This window comes from Bacillus rossius, chromosome 3 (genome assembly GCF_032445375.1).
Source record: "Bacillus rossius redtenbacheri isolate Brsri chromosome 3, Brsri_v3, whole genome shotgun sequence".
Lineage (NCBI taxonomy): Eukaryota > Metazoa > Arthropoda > Insecta > Phasmatodea > Bacillidae > Bacillus > Bacillus rossius.
The window spans coordinates 3,457,313-3,484,726 of NC_086332.1; the positions used below are offsets into that span (position 1 = coordinate 3,457,313).

At 40.3% G+C, this 27,414-nt stretch overlaps 1 protein-coding gene across 2 annotated transcripts; it reads right to left on the minus strand.

Moving 5' to 3' along the window:
- Positions 1 to 1,832: 1,832 nt before the first annotated feature.
- LOC134530107 (protein phosphatase PTC7 homolog) lies at positions 1,833 to 26,029 on the minus strand. 2 transcript variants are annotated; one of them, XM_063364711.1, is made up of 5 exons: positions 25,485 to 26,029; positions 8,748 to 8,927; positions 6,123 to 6,321; positions 4,073 to 4,329; positions 1,833 to 2,473 (listed from the first exon to the last, which is right to left on the minus strand). In XM_063364711.1, the coding sequence occupies exons 1-5, from the start codon at positions 25,711 to 25,713 to the stop codon at positions 2,424 to 2,426; spliced, it is 915 nt and encodes a 304-aa protein (XP_063220781.1). In that variant the 5' UTR covers positions 25,714 to 26,029; the 3' UTR covers positions 1,833 to 2,423. The 2 variants fall into 2 exon arrangements, with proteins under 2 accessions (XP_063220781.1, XP_063220780.1); XM_063364710.1 differs by having other exon boundaries at positions 4,008 to 4,329; positions 25,485 to 25,910.
- Between the last annotated feature and the right edge of the window lie 1,385 nt (positions 26,030 to 27,414).

Consider the following 27,414-nt stretch of genomic DNA (forward strand, 5'->3'; position numbering starts at 1 on the left):
TGCTCTTGGTATGAGGTATTCTTCCGCTACCACAATCGCTAATAATACTGTCGATAATTCTTATATTTTGTACAACATAAAATGTTTTGTATTCTTCACGTAGTAAGATAGCTGTGACTTTTTGACAAGAACATTCTCTTGTAATTAGTAATGGGTATATCCTAATTTTCTTGAATCCGAATCCAGGTGTGAAGGGTCAAAAATATTATGCACAATAAATTAAAACGAATTATGGTGTTGGAAAATTCTAACCTTATTAAAGTTTCCAGAATCGATACATATTGTAACTTTATTTATATAGTTACATGTTTAAAAGTACAAAATCCTGCAGAATGTTAACAGGATAGTTATGAAGAAAAAAAAGATGTAAACTGCAGAAATTTTTAGTGTTTATTAATTTGTTTCATTTACTTTCCTGTAAAATTTTCCTTAAATCTTTTTCCTTGAATATTGAATCCTCCAAATACTAAGGATTTGGTGTTAAGGGGATTTGATTGGCTCAGCCCTATTTAAGATGTTTGTATGTATATAATTTTACCAACAATCCATTAATATGTGTATTCTTTCTGAAGACGTGAATATTTCTGTAATATTTTAGTCACTAACATTGTTCTCACAACCAATGAATAGTATTTTCACTTACACAAATCATTAACAACATATTTGTAGCAGTTTGGACTGTAACTTAACACTTGCATAATATAATGAAACTAATATTCGTCAACACTGCTAGTTATTCACTTTGCCTACAGCAGGTATATATAAATATATATAAAACTTTTCAATTTAAAAAAATATATATACTAATTATTCTTACACTAAACCTTTATTAATTGACTAATGTTTTGCAAATATAATGCAAATTTTGTGTTCACAATACTCTCACGCAGGCAGCATAACATGCCAAAATGTAACATTCTTACCAATCATAACTTTAATCTTTAACATCAAAAGGATACATTATTGAGCAAAAAGCTCTGGTCTAATACTTGATTAACTTCAAAAATTAAACTTTTCCCCCAATTTCATCCCCTTAGCAGTCCCAGTTTCAAAACAAAAATCAAACTAACTGTGAATAATAAAACAAAACCTACCCCATTTTCATTCCTGTTAGGGGGGGGAATTTCACAAATATTAATTTATAGCATTAGTGATAATCCACATGTACATTTATTTAAATTATCATCCAAGTCTGTTCTGTAAAACAATGTGATTAACAAAATTGCATTCTTTATCATGTTTCACTTGCACAAATCAAAATCTGGTGATACTGTAAAAAAAAGTAAATTGTAATTTCAAAACAAGTAAAACAATATACTCAATAAAACATCAGGTCTACATAATGTTTGATTCACAGCAAAACAATGTTAAGGATACAATGCCAAAAGTCATATAATATTTTTAATTTAGATAATGTGTGGCAATTGCTTGTAATCAGACATACAAACATGCCTTATATTTAAATGGAGACTTACACATTTTAGTTTTGTTGAATTAGGCTATGTTAATATAGTCTTACCTTTTTCCATTTTATTTGGAACCAAATTTTTAAAAACTTTTCTTGGGATGTTCCAGCTATATACATAATACAGTAAAGAACTCTGAAGAAAATTTAATACATCCTATAAAACATATAATTTTACCCTTTTAATAAAATTTCCCCTTTAATATGTCTGAAATTTGAAGTACTTTGAGAAACTTCTAAATAGGTATTTACTCTAAATTCGTCAAACCTTTTCATTAACTTGCTTAATTTCTTAGACCACACAACACCTGGCATTAATCATGTCCAAAAAAAAGGAGTAAGGGCAAGCATAAAAAAGTACAGTAAGTCAATGCGAAGCAAACAAATTTTTATTTGCTCAGCAACACTGTACATTCTGCTTCACAATCATCAGTCTATAAAAGGCTACGACACTGGGCCTTCCCTGTTTCACATCCGACTAGTCAAGTGCCAGATGCGACAGGCTTCTCTCGTCCCCTCGGAAGCTTCAACGAAACTAAACTTGAGTGACTGCACAGGCATAGGCATATCTTGGCTCAACATTCGCTGCACCTAAATGAAATGTGATGCAGTTTAGCAACACCAGGTGCAGTTAAGGAGTAACGACTGTTACCAATGGCACAGTTAAATCGTACGCTAAAAATAATGTCCGAAAATGATTTCTCAAATGTTTGCCTAGGATGCAAGACAAGTGGAATGTTGAAAACTTTAGCATGCTCCAAGCCCTGATATGCCGTGGTTAATAGAAAGATGAGGACGGCGATGCAGAGCCGGTCCTCTTGCTGCGCACCGTGCCAGCACCACCGACGGCGTGCCGCGCCGTACTTCGTACAAAAATTAAATAGCGTAGATGCTGAGTCATGCTGGACAAACTATCAACACAATGTCTTTAGACTACAATACTTGGAGGTACTTCACTTCACAGCATCACCGTCGCGAGAAGAACCGTGATGTCGTCTGGCTTTCCTCCTGCAAAAACAAAAAACCCAATTAACAAGAAAATGGCACGAGCTACATCCGGAAAGGCTAAAAGAGTAACTAACAATGACTGAATTTACAAAGTTATATCAATGAATATACATTTTTTTTTGTAGAAGTCGGGAGCCCAGGTTAAATTTTCTGGCCGGTTTTGCAGAAGTTTAGTAGCAAGCTCCGTCGCTGGGTATCGACAGTGTACGCCCCTAGCGGTCTTCGGCCGTACTAGGTTAACCAGCCAGGTCATGCAACCCCCCTTCTCCACACCTTCCACCCCCCACAGGTTCCAATATCTCAGCAGTGCTTATCAGCACCATCAGGTGACCTTGAAGAGAAGCTAACCTTACTCTGCCTTGAGTATGATCACTGGGATCTTTGAACGGACAGATTTTGTACCCGATTACATGGGAATTAGCTCCTAAAAACTGTGTTTTAAGCCTACTGTCAGTCTCACGTTTAAAATATGGTATAATTATTACCTACTTATTCAAACTTTATTTTGCATTGATAATTTTAGAATGTCAAAACATTCTAAGGGATAGAAAATGTTCATACACGGGTTATCCGAATGAGAGGTATAATTGATACAGGATACATCAATTTTCCATTTTATAAGTGAAAGATTGTGTATTTTCATTTCAAATTATCAGTTAGATGCCGAGTTAAAAGCTTGACACAAATATGTGATGTTAGTCCTAAACTAATTTAATGTAAATTATCAAAGTAGGTAATACCTTTAGTTTTATTTTAAAAAATCACAAAATTTTAATTACGGTACTTTGAAGAATTATTTAATTAGATAAATTGGTTCCCCTTGCGACTTTTTTACATTATATATGAATATATATGAATATATATATATATATATATATATATATATATATATATATGTATATTCATATATATATATATTCATATATATATGTTGAAAACAACTCCCTCATACATCTGTCTCATGATAAGATAAGAATCAGAGACCCTTGCCTTGGCACAGAAGCTTAATGCATCATCAACCACAGCCAACAACCCTGAAGCAATGAAAAAACACAAGATGAAAAGCCACGTATGTTAGCAAAGTACTTAGGACAGCACATGTGTCATTTTTTTTTTAGTTTGAACTGAATATGAATACCATATTATTCACAAATACAAAAATTGAAAATAAATAGCAAGAGTTAGGATTGGGCGCAAAAATCTTTTTTTGCATCACTTAACACACACGCAGAGAAAGAAAAAGGTAAATACAGCATGTAGTAACCTTTCCAGAAATTGGACAATAAATACTGAAGCGAAAGGCGGGTTGGATTAACCCGGCTACAAAAATTTACGTTAACACTTTTTATTGAAATATTCAACTTTTCGGAGAGAGAAAAAAAAAATAGTATTCTTATGCAGCTAATCTAACCTAGCCAACCTTTCACTTCGGTTTTTACTCACGTTATTTCTCATACACAACCAATTACTCTAAATATTAAACTGGAAAATAAATCCAAACAAATTGAGAAACGCAAAAACCACTCAAATTAACCTTTTCTCTCTCTCTCTCTCTCATTCTCTCTCTCTCCCCCAGACCGCCGGGGGGCAGCGCCTCACCGACGGCGTCGATGCCGTTGTCGCGGGCGCTGCGGGCGAACGGGGACATGAAGCTGCTGTCGAAGGCCAGGCTGCGAGCCATGAGCGCGATGGTGTTGGCCGCCCCCTGCAGCTTGGCGGGGTCCGTCTCGCCCTGCACCTTGGAGAGCTCCGCGATCAGCACGTGGTCCGGCACGTTGTCGAACACCCCGTCCGTGGCCAGCAGGATCACGTCCCCGTGCTCCACCTGGAAGTTGGCCGTGTCCGCGCTCTCCGGCCTGCAACGCCACACGGCACGCTGCTGGCAACACTGCGCCGTCGATACACCACGAAACACCGACATTCAAGCAAATACACCACAAAAAAACTGAAATGCAACATGAAATCTCGAAACTAATCACTAGGGACACCTGCATTTCGCGAATACATTTCGTGTCAAGGTATTTCACAAAATACTGTAGCTTTTTCTCCTGTGGTCATTGGCCGAGGTCGGGGAGAGGTGTTGTCCCGCTCTTGACGGGGCCAATGAGAATGTGGTCAATAGTACTGCTGCACCCTCACAATTTGCCATGCATGACTCTTAGAAAAAGCTACAGTGTTTTGTGAAAATACCTTGGCACGAAATGAAATAGCAAAAATACAGGTGTCCCTACTAATCAGCATTTTAATCTTATATTACCTTTAATAACAAATAAGTAATCTTTTAGATATTGAATTCAATGACAGGAATTTATTTAGCATGAAATTGTAGCAAAATACATGTAAAAAAGATTGGAAAAAGTTAACTTTTTCTTTTAATCTTGCAACTATTACTAGTTACTTAATTTTGCATTAAGACGTCAGTACGTTTGTCAAGCCATACTTAAATACTCGACAGATTTATTTTATTTGTTCCAAACAGTTAAGATATGCTTATTACAAATTATACTATAAAATTGCATTATGCCATTAACCAAAATAACACTATATGGAGAAATTAGTATCATGAAACATTTAAGTGACATATTTGTTCATTAATATGCTATCTTTTTTTTTAATAAAAAAATTTCTAAAAAAAAAATAGAAACAACAACAAAATCTTCTCTCTAATAAAAACATATCCATGTAAATACCAATCCAGACAAACCGTTGTTAGAAAATAAACACATCATTGTTACCAGTTCCGGTAACTTTCTTCATCGTTGAGTTAGCTGTTGCCTATGTGAGTTTATTTTCATTGAAGAAGTATTTATTTTTGTGTTTAATTAGAAAATATTCATTGCCATTTTGTTAAAGTAATGTCGTTAGGATGCTAAAATGAAACTGAAACAGTTTGCTAGATGGACGTCAAGTGTTGAGTGGGTATTGGGTATTCCGAGCAATCCCAAGGACGATCGAAGATGCACGACAATGACGTGGCGGAGTGACGCGCAGAGCTGTGGCGCGCGAGCTTGTGAGACGGGACTTGCGAGCCAGCGACGACGACAGCAACATGGGCCGACGAGGGCTGGCGTCACTCCGCCACGTCATCGTGCAAATACACCTTGTTGCCAGAACAGGCGAAGGGCGGGCCCGTGTCTTACTAGTTTTTGAACTGGACATCATTTTTCTGGATGCTTTTTATGAGAGGTGCAACATTACTCACTTAGGCCGTGATTGCTCGAGACAGACAGCAAACGAGTTCATGCATAATACCGTAAAAGTGCGCACACAGGAACTATAGACACTCAAGGACCTTTCATTTAATATTAAGTTTAATATTTTGTTTTGCTAATCAAGTGAACTAAATGTAAATGTAAAAACTATAGAGTTATAGTTTAATGTTCTTAGGAGTTAGTTGGAATCATGCTACTCAGTAACAGCCATAAGAGAATTGAAGAATTTGAATCCTGCTCCTACATAGTTTGGTTTTAAAGCATCTCACACTTGCGGAATGAAAAGGGGAACTATATTATGTACTGTCGCGTGCGGTGGGATCGTGCCACCCTCCTTGGGGCAAGAGTGTGAGGACAGATTGTTGACCGCGGTGTTGCTGGAGGAAAGCAACGGGGCGGTCACATGGTGCACACTGCGCAGAAGCGAGAGACGGCACCTGTCGCTGAGCACCAGCCCGCTGTGGGCCGGCGGCGGCAGCGACAGCTGGAAGGGCGTGTTGAAGTAGTGCTGCTGCTCCTGCGACCGATGCACCACACGGCCCCGGCGCAGCACCACGAACCCACTGTCGCCGATGTTGGCCGTGTACGCCGTGCGCGTCTCCGCGTTCACCACCACCACGCACGCCGTGCTGCTCCCTGCAACGATACACACGCCCCCCCGGTCAGGTCTCCGGCACTACGCCAACCACAGGGCCGGTGCAAGGTCAATTGGCGCCCTAGGCGAAAAAACTTAATGCCCCCCCTCCCCATCCCCGCCGGACACCCCCAAAAAAAATATACCTAGCCTCAAAATACATCACGTAAGCCTAAGATTATGTCAGCAATCAAATGTAAGCAGGCTTGTGTTTTTTTTTACTTTCTTACTTACTATTACAAATCATAAACAGGTCACCGTGGACTTTAAATAATTACCTATATCAACATAAACATTCCAAACTGTTCAAAGATCCATTTTCATCTAGTTTCAATAATCGTTAAAAAAACATATTACATCAGATGTTATGTGTCGTGCTGCGCCACCCCCAGCTGCTTGGCGCCCTAGGCGGTTGCCTAGTTCGCCTGTATGGACGCGCCGGCCCTGGCCAACCAGCAACTTGACGTAACTCTCTCGAGGCCAGATCAACAGCTGCTCTGGACCCAGTAATAAGTAATAATGCATTTATAGCATTCGCCATAACAAATATTCACGTGAATCTTTAATGCCGAGAATTCACTTAGAATACCACAAAATAGAGATATCAATAAAATAAGGTAAAAATTATTTCAGCTCGCAGCTCCCTGGTTGATCCTGCCAGTAGTCATATGCTTGCTTGAGAATGCAGCCATAAGTGGGTGGTAAGGGTGAAGCGGCCGTGGTTTGGTCGCTACTGACCGTGCAAGGATGTAACACACACTGACCCAGGATGGACTGCTTGCTCTCCAGCAGCTCCCGGTAGCTCCCGGCCAGCAGGCTGGCGGGCTCGGTGGGGGTGAAGCAGCCGTGGTTTGATCGCTACTGACCGTGCAAGGATGTAACACACACTGACCCAGGATGGACTGCTTGCTCTCCAGCAGCTCCCGGTAGCTCCCGGCCAGCAGGCTGGCGGGCTCGGTGGGGGTGAAGCAGCCGTGGTTTGATCGCTACTGACCGTGCAAGGATGTAACACACACTGACCCAGGATGGACTGCTTGCTCTCCAGCAGCTCCCGGTAGCTCCCGGCCAGCAGGCTGGCGGGCTCTGTGGGGGTGAAGCGGCCGTGGTTTGGTCGCTACTGACCGTGCAAGGATGTAACACACACTGACCCAGGATGGACTGCTTGCTCTCCAGCAGCTCCCGGTAGCTCCCGGCCAGCAGGCTGGCGGGCTCGGTGGGGGTGAAGCGGCCGTGGTTTGATCGCTACTGACCGTGCAAGGATGTAACACACACTGACCCAGGATGGACTGCTTGCTCTCCAGCAGCTCCCGGTAGCTCCCGGCCAGCAGGCTGGCGGGCTCAGTGGGGGTGAAGCAGCCGTGGTTTGATCGCTACTGACCGTGCAAGGATGTAACACACACTGACCCAGGATGGACTGCTTGCTCTCCAGCAGCTCCCGGTAGCTCCCGGCCAGCAGGCTGGCGGGCTCGGTGGGGGTGAAGCGGCCGTGGTTTGATCGCTACTGACCATGCAAGGATGTAACACACACTGACCCAGGATGGACTGCTTGCTCTCCAGCAGCTCCCGGTAGCTCCCGGCCAGCAGGCTGGCGGGCTCGGTGGGGGTGAAGCGGCCGTGGTTTGATCGCTACTGACCGTGCAAGGATGTAACACACACTGACCCAGGATGGACTGCTTGCTCTCCAGCAGCTCCCGGTAGCTCCCGGCCAGCAGGCTGGCGGGCTCGGTGGGGGTGAAGCGGCAGTGGTTTGATCGCTACTGACCATGCAAGGATGTAACACACACTGACCCAGGATGGACTGCTTGCTCTCCAGCAGCTCCCGGTAGCTCCCGGCCAGCAGGCTGGCGGGCTCGGTGGGGGTGAAGCGGCCGTGGTTTGATCGCTACTGACCGTGCAAGGATGTAACACACACTGACCCAGGATGGACTGCTTGCTCTCCAGCAGCTCCCGGTAGCTCCCGGCCAGCAGGCTGGCGGGCTCGGTGGGGGTGAAGCGGCCGTGGTTTGATCGCTACTGACCGTGCAAGGATGTAACACACACTGACCCAGGATGGACTGCTTGCTCTCCAGCAGCTCCCGGTAGCTCCCGGCCAGCAGGCTGGCGGGCTCGGTAAGGGTGAAGCGGCAGTGGTTTGATTGCTACTGACCGTGCAAGGATGTAACACACACTGACCCAGGATGGACTGCTTGCTCTCCAGCAGCTCCCGGTAGCTCCCGGCCAGCAGGCTGGCGGGCTCGGTGGGGGTGAAGCAGCCGTGGTTTGATCGCTACTGACCATGCAAGGATGTAACACACACTGACCCAGGATGGACTGCTTGCTCTCCAGCAGCTCCCGGTAGCTCCCGGCCAGCAGGCTGGCGGGCTCGGTGGGGGTGAAGCGGCAGTGGTTTGATCGCTACTGACCGTGCAAGGATGTAACACACACTGACCCAGGATGGACTGCTTGCTCTCCAGCAGCTCCCGGTAGCTCCCGGCCAGCAGGCTGGCGGGCTCGGTGGGGGTGAAGCGGCCACAGCTGACCAGCCTCTCGCAGGTGCGCATCAGGAAGTTCGAGAACTGGCCGGGGTCGATGCCGTAGTGCCGCCAGCCGCCCACGCCGTCCGCCACTCCTGGAACCAGCCACCCACCAGTCAACACTCTCACTTTTAACACTGAATGATAGTACATCAAACAACACACCAAATCTTACGCATATTTTGACGTGTCGTCTAATAAATCTATGAACGCCGGCTGCACGCACGAAAAAGGTGTCCCGTTGCGTTGTGTCCTTTACGCTCATTGTACGCTTGTGCCGCATCTATCTCTCTTCCACTCGATTGGAACAACCATCGTTTTGACTTTTTGGAGGCAAATTAAACTTGAACCACTGCCATTCGTTTCCTACTTTTCCTATCATCGTCCTATCCTTAAAAGAATAACACAGATTGGGAGAAGTTAAATAGCAAACATGTATAAAAGTTATAGTTAAAATAATCTTTTAGCTAAAGTAATAAACATATTTGAATTAATGAGTGCAAATAAAAGTAAATTTATCAATTAAATTGTAGATTTCATTTCACTCTTCCTTTGTATCCATACAAAATAGTGATAATTCAATAAAAATGATTCAATTTTATTCATAAAAGTATGCAATCATTTCATCAATGTTTTGTTATGACGTCACGTTAAACTATCGTCCGTAAACTGACTTTACAGACAACCTATTTTTTTCTGAACAGCTCTATAACTCATTCTTTCACTCCATCATGAGCCCTCTGCACGCATAGTAGCCGTAGGATTAGCAACTGTGGCAGTGGACACATCCTAAAAGATGAAGGGTAGAATTGGAACGGCACAGGAAAATCAAGACGTGAAGAGTGGAAAAACTATAAATGTAAGCCAGTATGGGAAATTATAAGGTTATGTCAGCCATTAAGCATAACAACTGTTTTGCGAGGTAAGTGGGAATTTAAGTGAAGGGTGTAGTTTGCAGGTCATGTAGAACATCAATACAAAGCTCAATGATATTATTCAGGTAAAAATAAAGCCTGTTTCCTAATAGGTCTGCTACATGCAGAATACAGTATGTAAAATATAAATTAAGGTCTCTCAAGCTTAGGTTTGGATTATTAAATACAGTATATACCTTATTTTGTCATTTTATTCATATTTATAACAAGTTTCACATACCTAATGGAAGATCATGTTGTTTAAACTACAATGACTATAAATTAAAAAAATTCTTATTTTATAGTTTGGTGTGTTTCATTATTACCACGTGTAACAAAGACGAGGGAGGAAAGATAAAAAAAAAGATGCACTGAACATAAAATAAAAAGTAAAATTTTAAATTACGTGATTATAACACAAATAGGCTAAACAATGATAAAGGTATGAAATGTAAAACAAACTGGGTACTAGTGTCTTGAGAAGAGGAGGCAGCTTGCTGGCACGCGTGGCTACACTGGTTGCCCTGGGAAGGAACACACCGGCGACGTTCAGCGGTGAGCCAACCTATCTGCGAGTTGTGGTGGGGAGGAGCCATGAAATAACTTTCCTCAACACATACCATTATAGGTTTCCCACATTTGGAGAAAGAACTAACAATAGTTTTTTTTTGTCCACAGCACAATGTTGTATGTACTTAAATCGAGAGTTTTTTTTAATTTAATTTCATACAAAATGTACTGGCTGTTTTTATAACGAAGAAAGGAACTCATTTTTTAAAAGTTTTTTTACTTGTGATTGCAACCACATGTTCAGACAACTAATATGCTGTTGCTGGTAAGCGCTGGTAGCGAGAGGGCCAGAAGTGGGTCTACCGTCTCCAGACCGGGGGGCTGCGACCAGGGCACCACATGGTGTACTGTGCAGAACCACCATCGGCCCACGGGAAGCCTAAGATGTACATCAAGTTCTGTCGCTGCCCGAACACGCCCGAATATTCACCTTCGGCCAACCTCGTGATTTGTTTCATTTTTGAGCAGGAAAAAATTAATTCAAATATTAAAAGTGGTCGGTTAGGTTAGCTACATTAAAACACTTTAAAAACACTATGGACGGTTAGTTAGGTTAGTATAGCTACATTAAAATAAACAGAGAAATATAAGTGTATATGTAAATAAACCCGAGGTTGGCCGAAGGTGAATATTCGGGCGTGTTCGGGCAGGGACAGAACTTGAGGTACATCCTAGGCTTCCCATCGGCCACGACGGAGCCTTGGTCAACGAACAGTAGCAGTGGCTACCACGGGCTAGCCTCGATCTGCGGTGCTGTTCTCAGCTGTGACGTGTCACGCGTCAGCCGTAACGGTTTCCTAACGCTGGATAGCTACATATTTATAAGTTATTTGTTAAGCAACCATAAAATGATTCTACAGTATTTTTAATGTAGCTATACTTACCTAATATAACCAACCATCCACAATGTTTTAAAGTATTCATAATGTAGCTAACCTATCCTAATCGACCGCAAAATTTAATGCCACACCGGTTTATACAATGAGATAGGACCGGGGGGGGGGGGGGGGGGGAAGCGAGCATGAACGGTGTGGCTCTCTCGTCTGTGAAATGAAGGCTTGCCGTGTCAGGAAAGCCCCGCCGCTGATCGCCACTGGTTTCCACGACAGTCGCTGGGCAGAGACGCAGGGGGCGGCGGTGCCAAGCGCTGCCTCTTGACGGGACGGAAATACCGCGCGGCCACACGGGACCTAGCGCGTGACTAGTGCCACGTGGCTGTCGGTCTAGTGCTGCCATCTGTGGGTCGACCGAGAAACTAGATACTTCCCTGTTACACAGCACGGGTCGTTACCACAACGCCGAAAAAGGTTGCTGCGGGGCAGGAGGGGGGGGGGGGGAAGGAGCATTTGAAAAACAACTGAATGAATTTGTGTGCTAACCTTACCTAACCTAACCTTTGTGGCAGTCCTGCAATGACATTTTTCGGCGTTGTGGTACACAGCAGTTTTCTAGCTGTCGGCGTTGTGGTTTTCGGAGTTATTGACGTTCGGCGTTGTGGTGCGACCCCACACAGCACTACTGGAGGTAGTTTATAAATGAACTTAATTCATACAGAAATAATAGTGGGCATTAAAGTAATCGCCAAAAAATTTTTGTATTTACATAAAGGTGAGAATTTTATGAACGTCTCCTTTGGAAGGGGACATACGTACAGTCTGACGTATTCGTCGGTATTCGTCCACTGACAAGCAGTGAATAAAGTGAATGCTAAAAGTCATGCATTTTGATATACAATCAACTGGTATAAATTAAACTTTAAACAATGTTACTGTTTAAAATAAAATAAAAAATTGGTTGTCTGTAAAGTCGGTATACGGACGATAGTTTAACGTGACGTCATAACAAAACATTAATGAAATGATTGCATACTTTTATGAATAAAATTGAATCATTTTTATTGAATTATCACTATTTTGTATGGATACAAAGAAGGAGTGAAATGAAATCTACTATTTAATTGATAAATTTACTTTTATTTGCACTCATTAATTCAAATATGTTTATTACTTTAACGAAGAGATTATTTTAACTATAACTTTTATACATGTTTGCTATTTAACTTCTTCCAATCTTAAGGATAGGACGATGATAGGAAAAGTAGGAAAATAATGGGAGTGTTTCAAGTCTAATGTGCCTCGAAAAAGTCAAATCGATGGTTGTTCCAATCGAGTGGAAGAGAGATAGATGAGGCGCAAGCGTTCAATGAGCGTAACGGGACAATGAGTCATCCTTAAACGTGCGTGCAGCCGGCGTTCATCGATTTATTAGACGTTTCCACGTCAAAAAAAAAACCGGAGATGCACGACCGGGAGTTTGACTCTCTGGTCTGTGAAAAGAAGGCTCCCCGCTGCACAGCGAGGATGCGGTGACGCGTGACGTCAGAACACTCGCGCGCGCGGCGTATCTGGTTCGCGCCGGACCCACTTGGCCGGACCACGTCAAATGGGACTGGCCGGTCGATCACACGCGAGGACGTGCTACCCGCACATCTGGACCCGGGAGGGGGAGAAACAACGAACTCCAGGATTGGACTACTAACAGTTAGAGACCGGAAAAATTCGCGTATACTTTCGGTGATAGGCTAGAATTCCAACACATGCACCTCTTAGATAATTTTGCTATTGGCTTACTGTTCATCTGGACGAATCTCAACCAGTTATAAACCCTCAACCAAAGAAGGATCGAATCACTGACAAACCAGCCGAGACGACTTGCAAGTCGGCAGCCAATGAACTTGAGTTATTTGCCCGAGTTTACAGGGGTATGTGCAGTCTATCCTGAAGGCCATCGAAACCGCGAATTTTGCAGGTCACTAGTAATAGTTTACGAATGAGTAGAGAAGGTGGGAGGGGGCTTGAAACACGTGCGCCAAAATGCGCAATGTAGATGACAAAAAAAAACTATTATTTTTGTGTTGTTGCAACGTACAGTTTATTTTCTTTCTTTCGTTTATCTTAGTACTGTATGTTAAGCACAGGTGTTGCTGCCCAGATTTAAAACATGATTTCCAAACGCCACAAAAACGAGTAAAAATCAATATCGTCAAAATTCATTAACAATAATTATGTCATTTTTCATTTCATTTTTCATTTATTAGCGTCCTATATTTGACAGTACATATGTCCAGGTTTTGTCAATAACATTATAAATAAAATACAACATCATAATACACTAACAAAACAATATAAAAAAATACATTATAACACAATAATATATGATACAATAAAAAATGATAATAAAAAAAACAATGCAGCAATTTATGTAGATGCACTGAGGAATTCATTAACAGAGTATGGAGCTATTCGTAGTAGGTAATCTTTGAGATGTCGTTTAAATATGGTATGTGATTGGGATGCTGTATTTAACAGGGATATCGGTAGAACATTTATTAGTTTAAGGCCCATGTAAAAAGGGTTCAATTCGTATTTTTTTGTTGAATGAAAAGGAATATGATTCTTATAAATGGATCTGGTAAAGTGATTATGTATTTCATTATTCTTTACATACTTAATATTTTGAATTACATAAATGACAACCGAATATATATAAATGGCTGGAAATGTTAAGAGTTTGTTATTCAGGAAAATAGGCCTACAAGAATCTGTCTTACTAAGATTATAAATAATTCTAATAACCCGTTTTTGAAGCTTAAATATCTTTAGCCAATTTAAGGAATTTCCCCAAAAAATAACACCATATCTCATTATTGAATATATGTTTGCATAATACATAGCCATTACTGCTTTATGTGAAGTTACAGTATTAATAGTTTTTATGGCAAAACAAAGAGAACTAAGTCTACGACACAGAAAAGATATATGATTAGTCCAATTTAGATTCTCATCAAGATTCAGTCCCAGTAATTTTGCTGTTTTTACAGTATTAAGAATATTATTGCCAATAGTCACTTCAATATTATTTAATCTATTTATTTGAGAGTTAAAATATATAATAGAAGATTTTTGAATATTTAGAATCAACAATTAACTATATCTCAAGCCGGCTTAGCGTCTCATATGTATCAAAAACAACTGAGACAGAGTTCATACCAAATTGAAAAAAAAAAAAAAAGGCATTTCACAGATTTTCAAACATAACAATTGTTTTTTGATACTATGTTGTAATCGATAAAATGGCAAGCACTCAATACAAAGAGAAACACGAGTAAAAATGCGGTTTTCCAATTTTTTTTCCCATCATTCTAAAATATAACAAAACAACTATTACCTTTCGTTAACAGTTTTTCAATCTCTTCACTTAACTTTGCAACTTCGGCTGCCGATTCACATGATTTATTCCTGTATGCCTTGGACTTTAGAAAAGTGAAATCATTTCTTTTCTCAGCAAATAATGCCATTGAATCGGCTTCTTTGTTCATTGATTCAATTGATTTCTCAATCTGAAGCTTCGTCTTCTTCAATTCTTGGACAGTTTTTAACAGTTGTGACCTCTTTCTACTACTTTCCGCTCTAGATGTTTGTTTCTTTTGTTCAGCCAAGAAGTGCTGATAGTGCATTCTGGATGATCCAGCATTTACCAACAGATCTTTACTGAACATAACATCACTTACTGCTTTATCTTTAAATTCATCGGACACAACCCTCATTGTTACTAGAGTTGTTTCCTGTTTAACTTTCCACAAGCAATTCTCTGTTGACAGAGAAAACACGTTCTACAGATGCTTGCCCATGAGTCAAAATAAGTTTAACTACTTTCCACAAATCTGCATACTGTTTGTTGTCCAGGAAATATTTACAAAAAAATAATAATAACTTTTGAGTATTTCTATCAAAGTTTGTAAACTGTGAAGGATCTGGTGACACTTCTCTGAGGAAACTTGAACTGTAGTAAAGCTGCATCACACACACCTGTACTGATCAGTTTTCTATTTTCAATCTGCTGAAGCAACTTTTTAAATGTTTCAATTGTTTCAGTTTCATTGCATAGTAGAGTTCTAGGGTCAAAACAACTGGAAAATCTTACTACAGGATATTTCAATGGATTTTTATCTTGAATTCTCTTAACCAATACTTTCATTAACTTTAGACATTCAGATTTGAACACTAAAACATCCTTGTATGTGACTTTCTTTTTGTGTAAAACAAATATTCAGTTGTTTTCTTGTTGCAAAACCAGTTTCAATACTTTTCATAAACATTGTGTTATCCTTGTTATTGGGCTCAAGTGCATACAAATCTACATCATTGTTTGCCTTATACAAAACATCCTTCTTCATGAATAATGACATTAGTCCAGACAACAATTGTATTGTGTCAGAAGCTTGGAAAGGAATCACGGGTGAATCAGTCTGGTAGCACTTGAGGTATAATTGTATCTGACTTCCAATAAATGAAAAGAAAGACAATTTGGGAACAGTCTGAAAAGATTTGGTACACGGAGAAGATTTAGGTTTACCTTTTTAAGAGTCGACAAATGCTGTAACTTGTGGCCAAATAGCAATAGCCCGTTCTGAAACAACATCCTCCACCCGCCTAGTTTAACTTTAATGGAAACAACTTAGATTTTTTTTAATAATTATTCTGTACAAATACACTTCTTGCAGGCGAATCTTTGAATATTTGCCACAAAAAAAACCTAGCAATATCCCAAACTGTTTCCTCCACTGCAAACTGAAAAGCTCTATGAGGTGTTTCATAGCTTAAATTTGCTCTGAAAATCTGAGTTTTACCCATTTTCACTCTTCTAAAAATACAGTTTAAAAATAGAAGTTCTGAAAAGAACAATCACCGCCCTTAAGGTATTCTTATATTACACCACTAGGATGTATTGAACAGTTTTTAAATAGCGTTTTTTTTCTCTCTCAGAAGATTTGCACACCGTATGTGTGCTTTGAACTCACGGTTTTAGTCGCTGTCGCCTTAAAATGAGTTCGCATGGGAGGTATTGTTGGCCCCTTTTTCATGCTCTAGACGTTGAAAGAAGGAAGAACTAAAGTTCATTCAATAATTTATTCACAGAGGTTTGAACAATCTTCAAGGCAGTTGTCATTACACTTCAACTAGACTGCAGAGAGGTCCAACTGCTGACGGGGAGCCTTCTTTTCACAGACGAGAGAGCCAAAACACGAAGTTCATATTTTTTTCCGTATCTTTAATGTAGCTATCCTAACCAAATAAACCGTCCACAATGTTTTAAAATATTTATAATGTAGCTAACCTAACCTAATTGTCCATTAGTATCCTTTCAACACCGCCATATTTATTAACAATGAACAAAAAAAACCGAAGACGCACGATCGGGCGTTTGGCACTGTCGTCTGTGAAAAGAAGGCTTCCCGTTTCCCGCGCTTCAGATGCGTGACGTTGGTGGTGACGCGAGGACGCGAGGGTGACGCAACCGCCAACACAAGACCGGGCAAAGGGCGAAGTCGGATCAGCGCGGGCAGGTTCACACACGTGCGGCTTGCTCCAGCCTCCTCCTCGCCGACCCAGCACGTGTGAAAACTACAGTTTACCCTCGAGGCGTCCATCACGAGAAACTTTACTCCCACTTACATTGACATAAAAAGGATAACGAAAAAAAAAAGTTGTCTGTAAAGTCGGTTTACGGACGATAGTTTAACATGACGAGATAACAAAACATTGATTAAATGATTGCATACTTTTATGAATAAAATTGAATCATTTTTATTGAATTATCACTATTTTGTATGCATACAAAGAAGGAGTGAAATGAAATCTACAATTTAATTGATAAATTTACTTTTATTTGCACTCATTAATTCAAATATGTTTATTACTTAAACGAAGAGATTATTTTAACTATAACTTTTATACATGTTTGCTATTTAACTTCTTCCCATTTGTGTTATTCTGTTAAGGATAGGACGATGATAGGAAATGTAGGAAACGAATGGGAGTGTTTCAAGTTTAATGTGCCTCGGAAAAGTCAAATCGATGGTTGTTCAATCGAGTGGAAGAGAGATAGATACGGCGCAAGCGTACAATGTGCGTAACGGGACACAGCGTAACGAGACACTTTTTCGTTCGTGCAGCCGGCGTTCATCGATTTATTAGACGTTGTCACGTCAAAAAATCAAAAACCGGAACTATATTCGAAGGCCGTAGTTTGTGGCGAAACGTACGTATGACTGGTTCGGCGTATTTTGAGACGTTCAGCTGCGTTCCAATATACAGCAAATCGCCCACGAACTTGGCTGGGACTAGAACCAATAACAATATTACATCACCACCTCTACTCTACGTTTAATAAGAGTGGTCAGTCAAACTGCAAAATACATTTTATTGTCGTGGAATGGAACTAATTAAGACATGTGTTCGTAGAATTTTGTCGGACACAGTAACACAATAATATTCAACCACTTAGTTGACTGTGTTGAATCACATGAGTAGAATCGAGGACGAAACGTATCGGGTGCACTATTCTGTGTTAACTTGAATGTCTGCACGGTAGAATGGGTTAGTCACGAGAACGAACTGTTATTGAAAGCAAAAGCATTATCCCACTACATACGGAAAGATTGCTGAAACTGCAGGAATACCACGAACAACAGCAACTAGTAGACACGACGAGAAGACAGAAGCATCATGCGGTCATCCTCATGCGCTGCTGTAATTAAGGCAAAATTAAGGGCAATAACGGTAAAGGTCGACCAAAGCTAGAATAACCGAGGAGTAAATTATAGCATAACTACGTAGGACGTTTTAAGTTATGGGAATTACAATATTAACTTACAATGGGAGAGTATACTGGCGAGGATAGACTGTTCCGTCGTCCGGTGAGCGAACCATAAAGGACTTCACAGACAATTTCATTTTAGTGCAGTTTTTTGTACATACGCCATTGAAGTTTTGCACGGTTTGTCATAGAAAATTTCAGGGAAAAAAATATGAAACACAAAACTTCCAAGTCTCGCCGACAGCGAGGTGAATGGAGACGGAAAATAAACACAAAAACAGCGATACTGCATTTATCAGCCTGCGGGATTCCTTGAGCGGGCGCTACACGGACATCCCATTGGCGGCCTTGTCCAGGGCGTCTCTGTCTTTCTGGAAGGTTCTGCGGGTCACCAGAGCACCGTAGCGCGAAGTGGCGTAACAGGTCGCCACTGTTCTCGCAACTTCGTCACACTTCAGGAGGCTGCGATAACTTTCCACGGGCAACGCCGGCCGGTATATATGGGGGCCTAATCTGCGGTGAGAGTGGTACCGGTCAATTCTCAAAGCGATACGTCCTTCAGAATATAGTAATTTGGAAAATAGCGTAATTATTTGTTAATAGTGAGTTGGGCTATAATTTGGGTCACACTTGCAACAATTATCGCCACCTCGCTACTTAAAAACTGAACACACAGCTGTAAAATAGTTCTTCAATACCAGCCAGAAATTGTAACTCTAACGGTTTGTTGAATGCAGCCCTGCTGTGAACTGTTAGGCGGCAAAGGCAAGCAGCCAACACAAACACGGCACACACCTGTAGCACACAGACCTGGGGACACAGCATTTCAATTATAAACAGCGCCTTCTACAGCACACCCGCATCATTCTTCTGCTGGCTATCACGAGTGGGCAGTTTTAATTTTAGCCCGCCCAGTTGGCAAACTGCTTCGGCTTTCCTTCAGGGAAGAAAATTAACTGAAAAAAATTGGTTGTGTGTAAAGTCGGTTTACGGACGATAGTTTAACGTGACAACGTCATACCAAAACATTGATGAAATGATTGCATACTTTTATGAATAAAATTAAATCATTTTTATTGAATTATCAATATTTTGTATGCATATAAAGAAGGAGTGAAATGAAATCTACAATTTAATTGATAAATTTACTTTTATTTGCACTCATTAATTCAAATATGTTTATTACTTTAACGAAGAGATTATTTTAACTATAACTTTTATACATGTTTGCTATTTTAACTTCTTCTAATCTGTGTTATTTTGTTAAGGATAGGACGATGATAGGAAAAGTAGGAAACGAATGGGAGTGTTTCAAGTTTAATGTGCCTCGAAAAAGTCAAATCGATGGTGGTTCCAATCGAGTGGAAGAGATAGATGCGGCGCAAGCGTACAATGAGCGTAACGGGACAATGTGCGTAACGGGACACTTTGCGTGCGTGTAACCGGCGTTCATCGAGTTATTAGACGTCCGTCAAAAAAAATTGCTTCTTTCATCATTTAGAGCATGTTGTGATACTGTTACTTATATTTTATCAAATGAAGATTTAAATCTTGTTTTTTTTTTATTTATTTAAGTTTACTGACATACACTGATACACTACAATGGTGATGCCATTTCTTGTTTTAAAGTGAGATGTTTCGAAATTTAAAAAAAATTGCATGTAATTAACATCCGACTGAGGGTTTTGCTTTCACTGTATTAAAAATAAATGAAAAGTTAATTTTCTAAATTATATATAATTTTTTATATTAGAAGCATACAATACATAATATCCTACTAGCCGGTGTGCAAAAGTAGCTAGCACACACTCGTTTACCTGGAGAATAAGGTAAGATGGGGTAAATGAGATGTTAAATATTAGTAACCAAATGATTCCCAATCTAATTTTCTCCCCCTCCCCACCAAACAGTAAAATTTATGTTTTACATAAAGTTTTTAGTTGTTTGAACAACAATACTTCCAGTGTAACATGAATCAAAATTAGGTTAGGAGCCATACATTCAAATTACCCCACTAGATAATTTTTATTTAATTTTTTTTGCAGCCAAACTTGTTTTAATATCATGGCAATGTTAGTTTGATACATTAGTGGACTCCCCCCAATAAAAAATAAATTAGGGAAATTTTTAACAGATTAAATAAAACTAAATAGTCACCGATTCACATTTTACTTAAAGGCTTACCCTATTTAGCTCAAAGGATGAACAAGGAATTTAAAAATGTGTAAGCAAAATTTAGCAGCACCTGACACCCCAATTTTTGCAACTGGCCTATGAATTCATATTTTTACTGAAGTATCTCAACTTCACTATTACCTACTAGACATGCACAACCAATACTCACAGAAAATGTGTGCGACTGTGACTATTTTGGCTAGGTTAGTATGGATACCTATGATTCCATCACACAAATATATGATTGGTTCCTTAGACAGCTCACGTCAGTTCCTTTCAAACATTGCTTGGATTCCCTTGCCCAGTTTTTTTAGTGTGTTTCTGCATTCATAAAGTATTATAAACATTAACAATTTGTGGAGTGAAATTAAAAAACAATTTCTAAGTCATAAAATTGTTCTACCCAAAAATCTCCTGGATACTCGTAGCCATTGTAGAAAATGGTAAACTAATGCATTTTAACATAATACAATAAATAATCATTTTATTTTGAATTGATCTTTGAAAGAAAAACATATTAATTTGTGTATTGCAGTTGTATATATCTCTTTGGTTTTATATAATATTTACATCTGATCTTCACCTGCAATTAGGCTTCCACCCGTCGGAAAGGAGTCCTTCCCCTTACTTACGCTCTCACACCTTCAAGCTGTCTCCTGGTTCTCGCAGCGCCACTCCTGCCCATCTTTACCTCCCTCTGTTCTTCCATATGCTCTGCTCTCCCAATCGTGTACTCTTCTCCCCCTCTGTACCCATCTCTGCTTAGTCCATTTCCCAGTTTAGGACTAGAAATCTGGGAAGACTGCATGTTTCAGCAAGTTGAAAATGTGATAATATTGATGTACAATCATTACATTCGCTGCCATGGCGTTTATTTTTACAGTTATTTAAATAATTTTCTCAAATTTAGTAGCTTTTATCCCACAATTTCCCTTGACTTTAACCCCTCCCTGTTTGCAGGTTTCTCAGAATCCGGTAGGCAATTGAAAACAATTTTGAGAGAAAATAAAGGAATGAGTATGGTACTTGAAAACACTATTTTCAACATTCCCCCCCTCCCCCCCCCCCCCCAGGAACAGTTGCTAAACTAGGAAATATACCCTTGGTTTTCACAACATCCATTTATTAAAGACTAGCTGCCCGACCCGGCTTCGCACTGCTATACTAATGGAAAAAAATTAAGCCACATCTCCCATTTACAGTAATGGTAAATAAAAAAAAATTCAGTGAAAATTTATTACAATGCTGTATAATGTACGGAGAGAAAATGAATAGCACTGATGGTTTTCCGACTCGTGCACGCAACGTACAACTGATGTACCTGTACTTCGCTACGGCAGTCTACAGGCAGATCACTTTTGCGCTGCTCATTATACATGCCCCTCCTTGTGGGTATGTCACTGCCGCGCGATGCCCGTTGCCATGGAGACGCAGAAGGCATGAATTGCCATGGTGATTTCCTACCAAAAACTGGAAATTTTGATATATTACGCCCCCGAAACTCCCCTTGGGATTGGATTTCCGCAGAATCCGTTCTTAGTGAGCGTCTACATCACAAAATGAGTAACTATGCTAAATTTCAAGTCAATCGTGTGTATAGTTTTAGAGATCTCGTGATGAGTGAGTCAGTGAGTGGTATTTCGCTTTATATATATATATATATATATATATATATATATATATGTGTGTGTGTGTGTGTATACATACACACACACACAAGTCCTTGTCAGAATTGTAATGGGAAAGGAAAATTATTGATGGTCCGAAAAATGAAAATTAATTTAAAATAATAAAAAAAATTCTAGTAAAAGAAAAAAATTAAACACAGAGAGAGGAAAAAAAACAATAGTTTTGGTTTGCGATTTAAAGTGATAAAAAGTATTTAAATACTAATTGAACTCTTATGAGGGTACTGATTGCTTCGTTGTTAATATCACACCGGTGTTTTTTACTTGTATGGGAAAATTAAGAATGATAAGGCATCTAGTGCGTGGCAACAATGTTAATAGGCAATAGGAAATAAACTTCTAGTGCCTGCGGCATTGTCAACACACACTTTTTACGTGTACTGCATGTTGTATCTAACCCCCTCCAACGCATTTGATTCAAAATTGGACTTTTAGTAATGTTATTGATAATATAATATAGCCTATAGCCTTCCTCGATAAATGTACTATCCAACACTGAAAGAATTTTTCAAATCGGACCACTGGTTCCTGAGATTAGAGCATTCAAACAAACAAACTCTTCAGCTTTATAATATTAGTATAGATATTAAATTTTTGGTATTGTAAAAAAGTATACCCATACATACCCATGTATAGTATACAAAGTATTCTATAATCTTACCTATTATAGTATACAACAGGAATATGAATATATATATATATATATATATATATATATATAGTAATGCAAACTAGAACTCCAACCACTCTAGTATATTTTGATTACATGTAGCATATTCATAATTTTTTCACTTTTTATATACCTATTTTATATTGTTGTTTTTTTAGTTTCAGGTATTGTAAAGTACACTTTAATCCAAACTATTCTAGTATATAATATGACACCAGAATATGTTTAAATTGGCATCATAGTGTAAAATAGAATCCCAACCATTCTAGTGTATTATGCAATTACCCTACTTAAGTACAAACCCAACCATTAATTATCTTTTATTTCACTGCATTTTTTCTGTATCATAACTTCTCTGTAATGGTTGTATTTATAGCTTACTCTATTACCGTGAAAAAATTTCATTTTGGTATGAAAAATATAGTCTAACTATACAATGGTTGAAATGCTAGTTTACTAGATGTTACCAAATTAAATATATTTCCATACTGCATACCATAATACACTCCTTTAAAGTCATTAAAATGTCTTAGCTACCCCCATAGTATTTTCCACTTGAAACCACTTTGATCTACCGTAAAAAACTATTGTATATTTTTAATGACTAATAAATTAATGTTAGTAAGTGTACAGTTGGTCGGAAAAAGTATTCTTCCACTGACCATTGACAATGAAAAGAATACTGATTAATTTTGATTAATTTTAATACTCAAAGAAGTGCCTTTTGATAGATACACATTATCTGGTTTAAAAGACGTAAATACATTACTAGGTATTAAAAAAACTCTCAAGTAAACAGCTCTAGAAACAAAATAAAAACCAAAATAAACCCATGCAGAAATGGACGATGCTTAAGTATTTGTTCACCAAAATAACAAAAACAATCGCAGTTGAACACAGCAATTCAGTACTTGATGGCATTTCCTTTTTACATGATCACTGCTTTCATTCTTCTCCTAAAAGTTTTTGTCTGTTTTTTGAATCTATTTTACTCAATACCTTAACAATTCATTCTTTAAGATTGTCTCTGCATGTAATTCACTTTTTACTCAGTATCTGTTTTGTTACAGGCCACGAGTGCTCAGTGGGGTACATAAAAAAATGTTTTATAAGTACACCATAGCACAGGAATGAAGCGTTTTGAGCGGGAAATACTCATATGCTTGTTTAGCACAAATTATGCTACATTAGAGTATGGAATATATTTAAGGTATTGTGTTCTATATTAGAATAGGTAGGGCTGTAGTACATAAAATGTTACTCGAAAGTTAGGGGAAATTTTCTAAAGGAGCAGTACCTGTCTGTATTCGTATGGGAAGGTGGTAAGGGAGCAAAGACGTGGCAAGTAGGGGGCTTGAGATACGGATGGAAGACAAACCAAAGGAGGTTAGGAAATGCATGGGAGGAAGACAACTGGGCCGGACAGGACATGGAACAGCCACCTCAAGTTCGGGGGTAGAGATACATGCAGTTACCTAACGCTGATATTCAAGCAATCCTTGGGGGAGGAAAAGTTGCCAAAGAAGGAAACGGTAATGGTAGAGATTTACAAAGGAGGAAAGGTTAAGGAAAATCAGGCAAATTACAGTCCAGGTCCAGTCAGTCTGATGTCCAGTGTAGAGAAAGTAATGGAGAGGTAGGTGGACAGGTATGCAACAGGGGAAATGGATGATTTATGGTAAGTGGATGAATAACAGCATGGTTTCAGGTGGTGTTCTAGTGTAAAACACAGTTGGTGTGGTAGCTGGAAGACCTGGTGGAAACGGTAGATGGGAAGGATGCAAATAGATGCTATATTTTGAGAAGGCTTTCAATACAGTGCCCCAATGGAGTAAGTAGAGATGCTGGTAAAAGATGACACTGTGGTAAGTTAGGTAGGAGAATTCCTTAGGGACAGAAGACAGATGATGAGGGTGGGAGAGGAAAGGTCTGTAAAGGGAATGGTGACATCAGGAGTGCTTGTCATGGTGTCCCTACTATTCACAATAATGATGAATTATGTAGGAAATAGAATGGGAAGAAGGCAACTGCATGGTGTATAACGTAGTGGGGGACAAGGTACATCTGCAGAGGGATCTGATAAGGAAAGAGGAGAAGTGATTTCTTTGAATGACAAAGATGGTTAGATTCCCAAGGAAGATGAAGGTAAAGAGGTATATAGCAGGAAAGGGCAGGAGATAAATGAGGCAGAAGGGTATAAGTACCTGGAGGTGACTCTGCAAATTAACCTGGGATCCTGGGATGGGCCAAACAGGCTCAGGGGGTGGTAAGTAAGGGTAGAAGGGCGCTGGGGCTGCTAGACAGAAGGCACACTCCACGTTGGTCAGGCCAGTGATGGAGTACGGGACCCCCGCTAGTGACTGAGGTAAGGGAGCTGGAGCAGCGAGGTGGGTGATAGGTACGTGGAGAAGGGAAGCGCAAGAGGGTTAAGTGCATAGTTCGTCAGAAGTAAGAGTTGGGCTGGGAAGAATTACAGGGGAGAGGACCGGTGGAAAGGTTGATGAGGATGTTGAAGTGATAATGGGGGTAGGGGGTTGCAGACAGCTCGGAACTAGGGTGCCCAGAGGTGGGTACAGAGAATACGGGATTACAGGTGGAAGCAGCTCGTAGTTTATGGCTGAAGTAAATATTAGTGCCACATGTTAATTAAGATATTTATCATAATATAGTATCCTTACAAGCCATATCAATATTAACAAATTTATTACCTATAATGCAGACGGAATGTTAAGTGTAGCATTAGGGATAACTTAAGATCATATTGGTACATGATCTGGGATTAAATAGAACCAAAGTACTTTAAAATAATACATAAATTAACTCAATTATATACAGTAGAGGTTAAAAAGTAGTAAATAGATCGACGAATCCATAACGGAATCGCACTATCAAATCGTTCTACACCAGCCAAATGCGGAAGATTTTTCCTCGGGATGACATCACTATAGGTTACCAAATATTGAATAGTCAACTTACCAAGGACTTCTGCAGACTTGTACTTCGCCGTAAACCACGCATCGTCACCAAACTGTCCTTTCTTAAGTCTAGCATTTGCAAGTTCTTTAGGAAAACCACACACGGCAGACACTAGTCGTGTTTCTTGCCTTCGATTTACACCCGGGTCAGTACAGGTGGAGTAGTTCGATAAACCATTCCAGAGCGCGCGCGATATAAGCCTTCCAGTCCAGACAATAGACTGCATCATCAGTAATTGGCACTTAAGTTATTTCGAAGTCATTTTGATTCAAATCGGTATTTCGGAAAATCACACTTCCAGTAGTTTTTAGCTCACAACAGCACACACAGCACAAACCATTCCTTCAGCCATCACTTTACAAGCACAAGGCAGACAACTTCGAAACCTCAACAAAACCAACCAGGACTACCACATCACTTCGAGCAAATGTACCTACTTTGCGTACGATCTTATCTCGAGGTCAAAACTTGTGCACACGACCTACTGTTCAATAACTAGAAAAATGTATTTTGGGAAGCCTTCATTTCGCAGACGAGAGAGCCACACCCGAAGTTACCCGAAGTTCCCCGAAGTTCATACTCGCTTTTTTTCCCCGTTATATTTCATTGTATAAACCGGTATGGCATTAAATTTTGCGGTCGATTAGGATGGGTTAGATACATTATAAATACTTAAAAACATTGTGGATGGTTGGTTATATTAGGTAAGTATAGCGACATTAAAAATACTGTAAAATCATTTTATGGTTGCTTAGCAAATAACTTTTTAATATGTAGCTATCCAGAGCTAGGAAACAGTTTACATGATTTCACAGTATCTTTAATGTACCTATCCTAACCAAATCAACCGTCCACAATGTTTTATACATTATAATAATACTTGTGATTTGACACGGCCGCCGCCATTTTTTCCTTTCCCGAGTACAGCCATGCAACAGCTATACCTATTATTACTTAACCTGCAATTGGGCTTTCACCCGGTGGCAAGAACTCCCCCTCACTCCCCTCTCCCCCCCCCTCCATCAGCTTTCTCCTCAGCTCCCTCCCATCCCTGACCTCCACCATTTCCTCCCCCAGCCCATTCCACTCCCTCCCCGTCCTCACCAGGAAGGTGTTCCGCCCTCTCTCTGTCCGCCTCCACACCCTCTGGAGCTTACATCTGTGGTCTCTTCGTCCTCTGTACTCCCCTCTATGTACTTTGCTTCCCAATTGCCCCCATCCCCCTTCCCCCTTCAGCACCTTGAACATCCTGACCAACCTTTCCACTCTTCTTCTCCTCTGTAACGTTTCCCACCCCAACTCCTTAATCATTTCCGTTGGGCTATGCAGTTTCCCATCCTGCCCCTCCCTCCTTCTCCACATTCCCATCACCCACCTAGCCGCTCTGCGCTGCACCCCTTCCAGCTCCTTCACCTCAGTCACCAGGTAGGGGTCCCAGACCGCCGCCGCATACTCCAACATTGGCCTGACCAATGTGGAGTATGCCTTCTCCTTTGTCCTCCTCCCAGCTCCCTGCAGGGTCCTACCAAGCAACCCCAGCGCCTGCCTTCCCCTCCTGACCACCCCCTCTATGTGCTCCGCCCATCCTAGGTCATTTTTCAGTGTCACCCCCAGGTACTTATATCCTGCTGCCTCTCTTATCTCCTGCCCCTTCCAGTAATATACATTTCGTGTGACTTTCCTCCTCTTTGTAAATCTGACAACTTTTGTCTTACCAACATTCAAGGACATTCCATTTTTCTCCGTCCATTGCTCCAACCTTATCAAGTCCTCTGTTAAACATCCCCCTTCCCCCACAACCTCATACACTACACAGTCATCTGCAAATAGCCTCCATCTGGCTTTCATGCCCTCCCCCAGATCGTTTATCATAATTGTGAACAACAGAGGCCCCAGCACACTCCCCTGTGGCACCCCCGACGTCACTTCC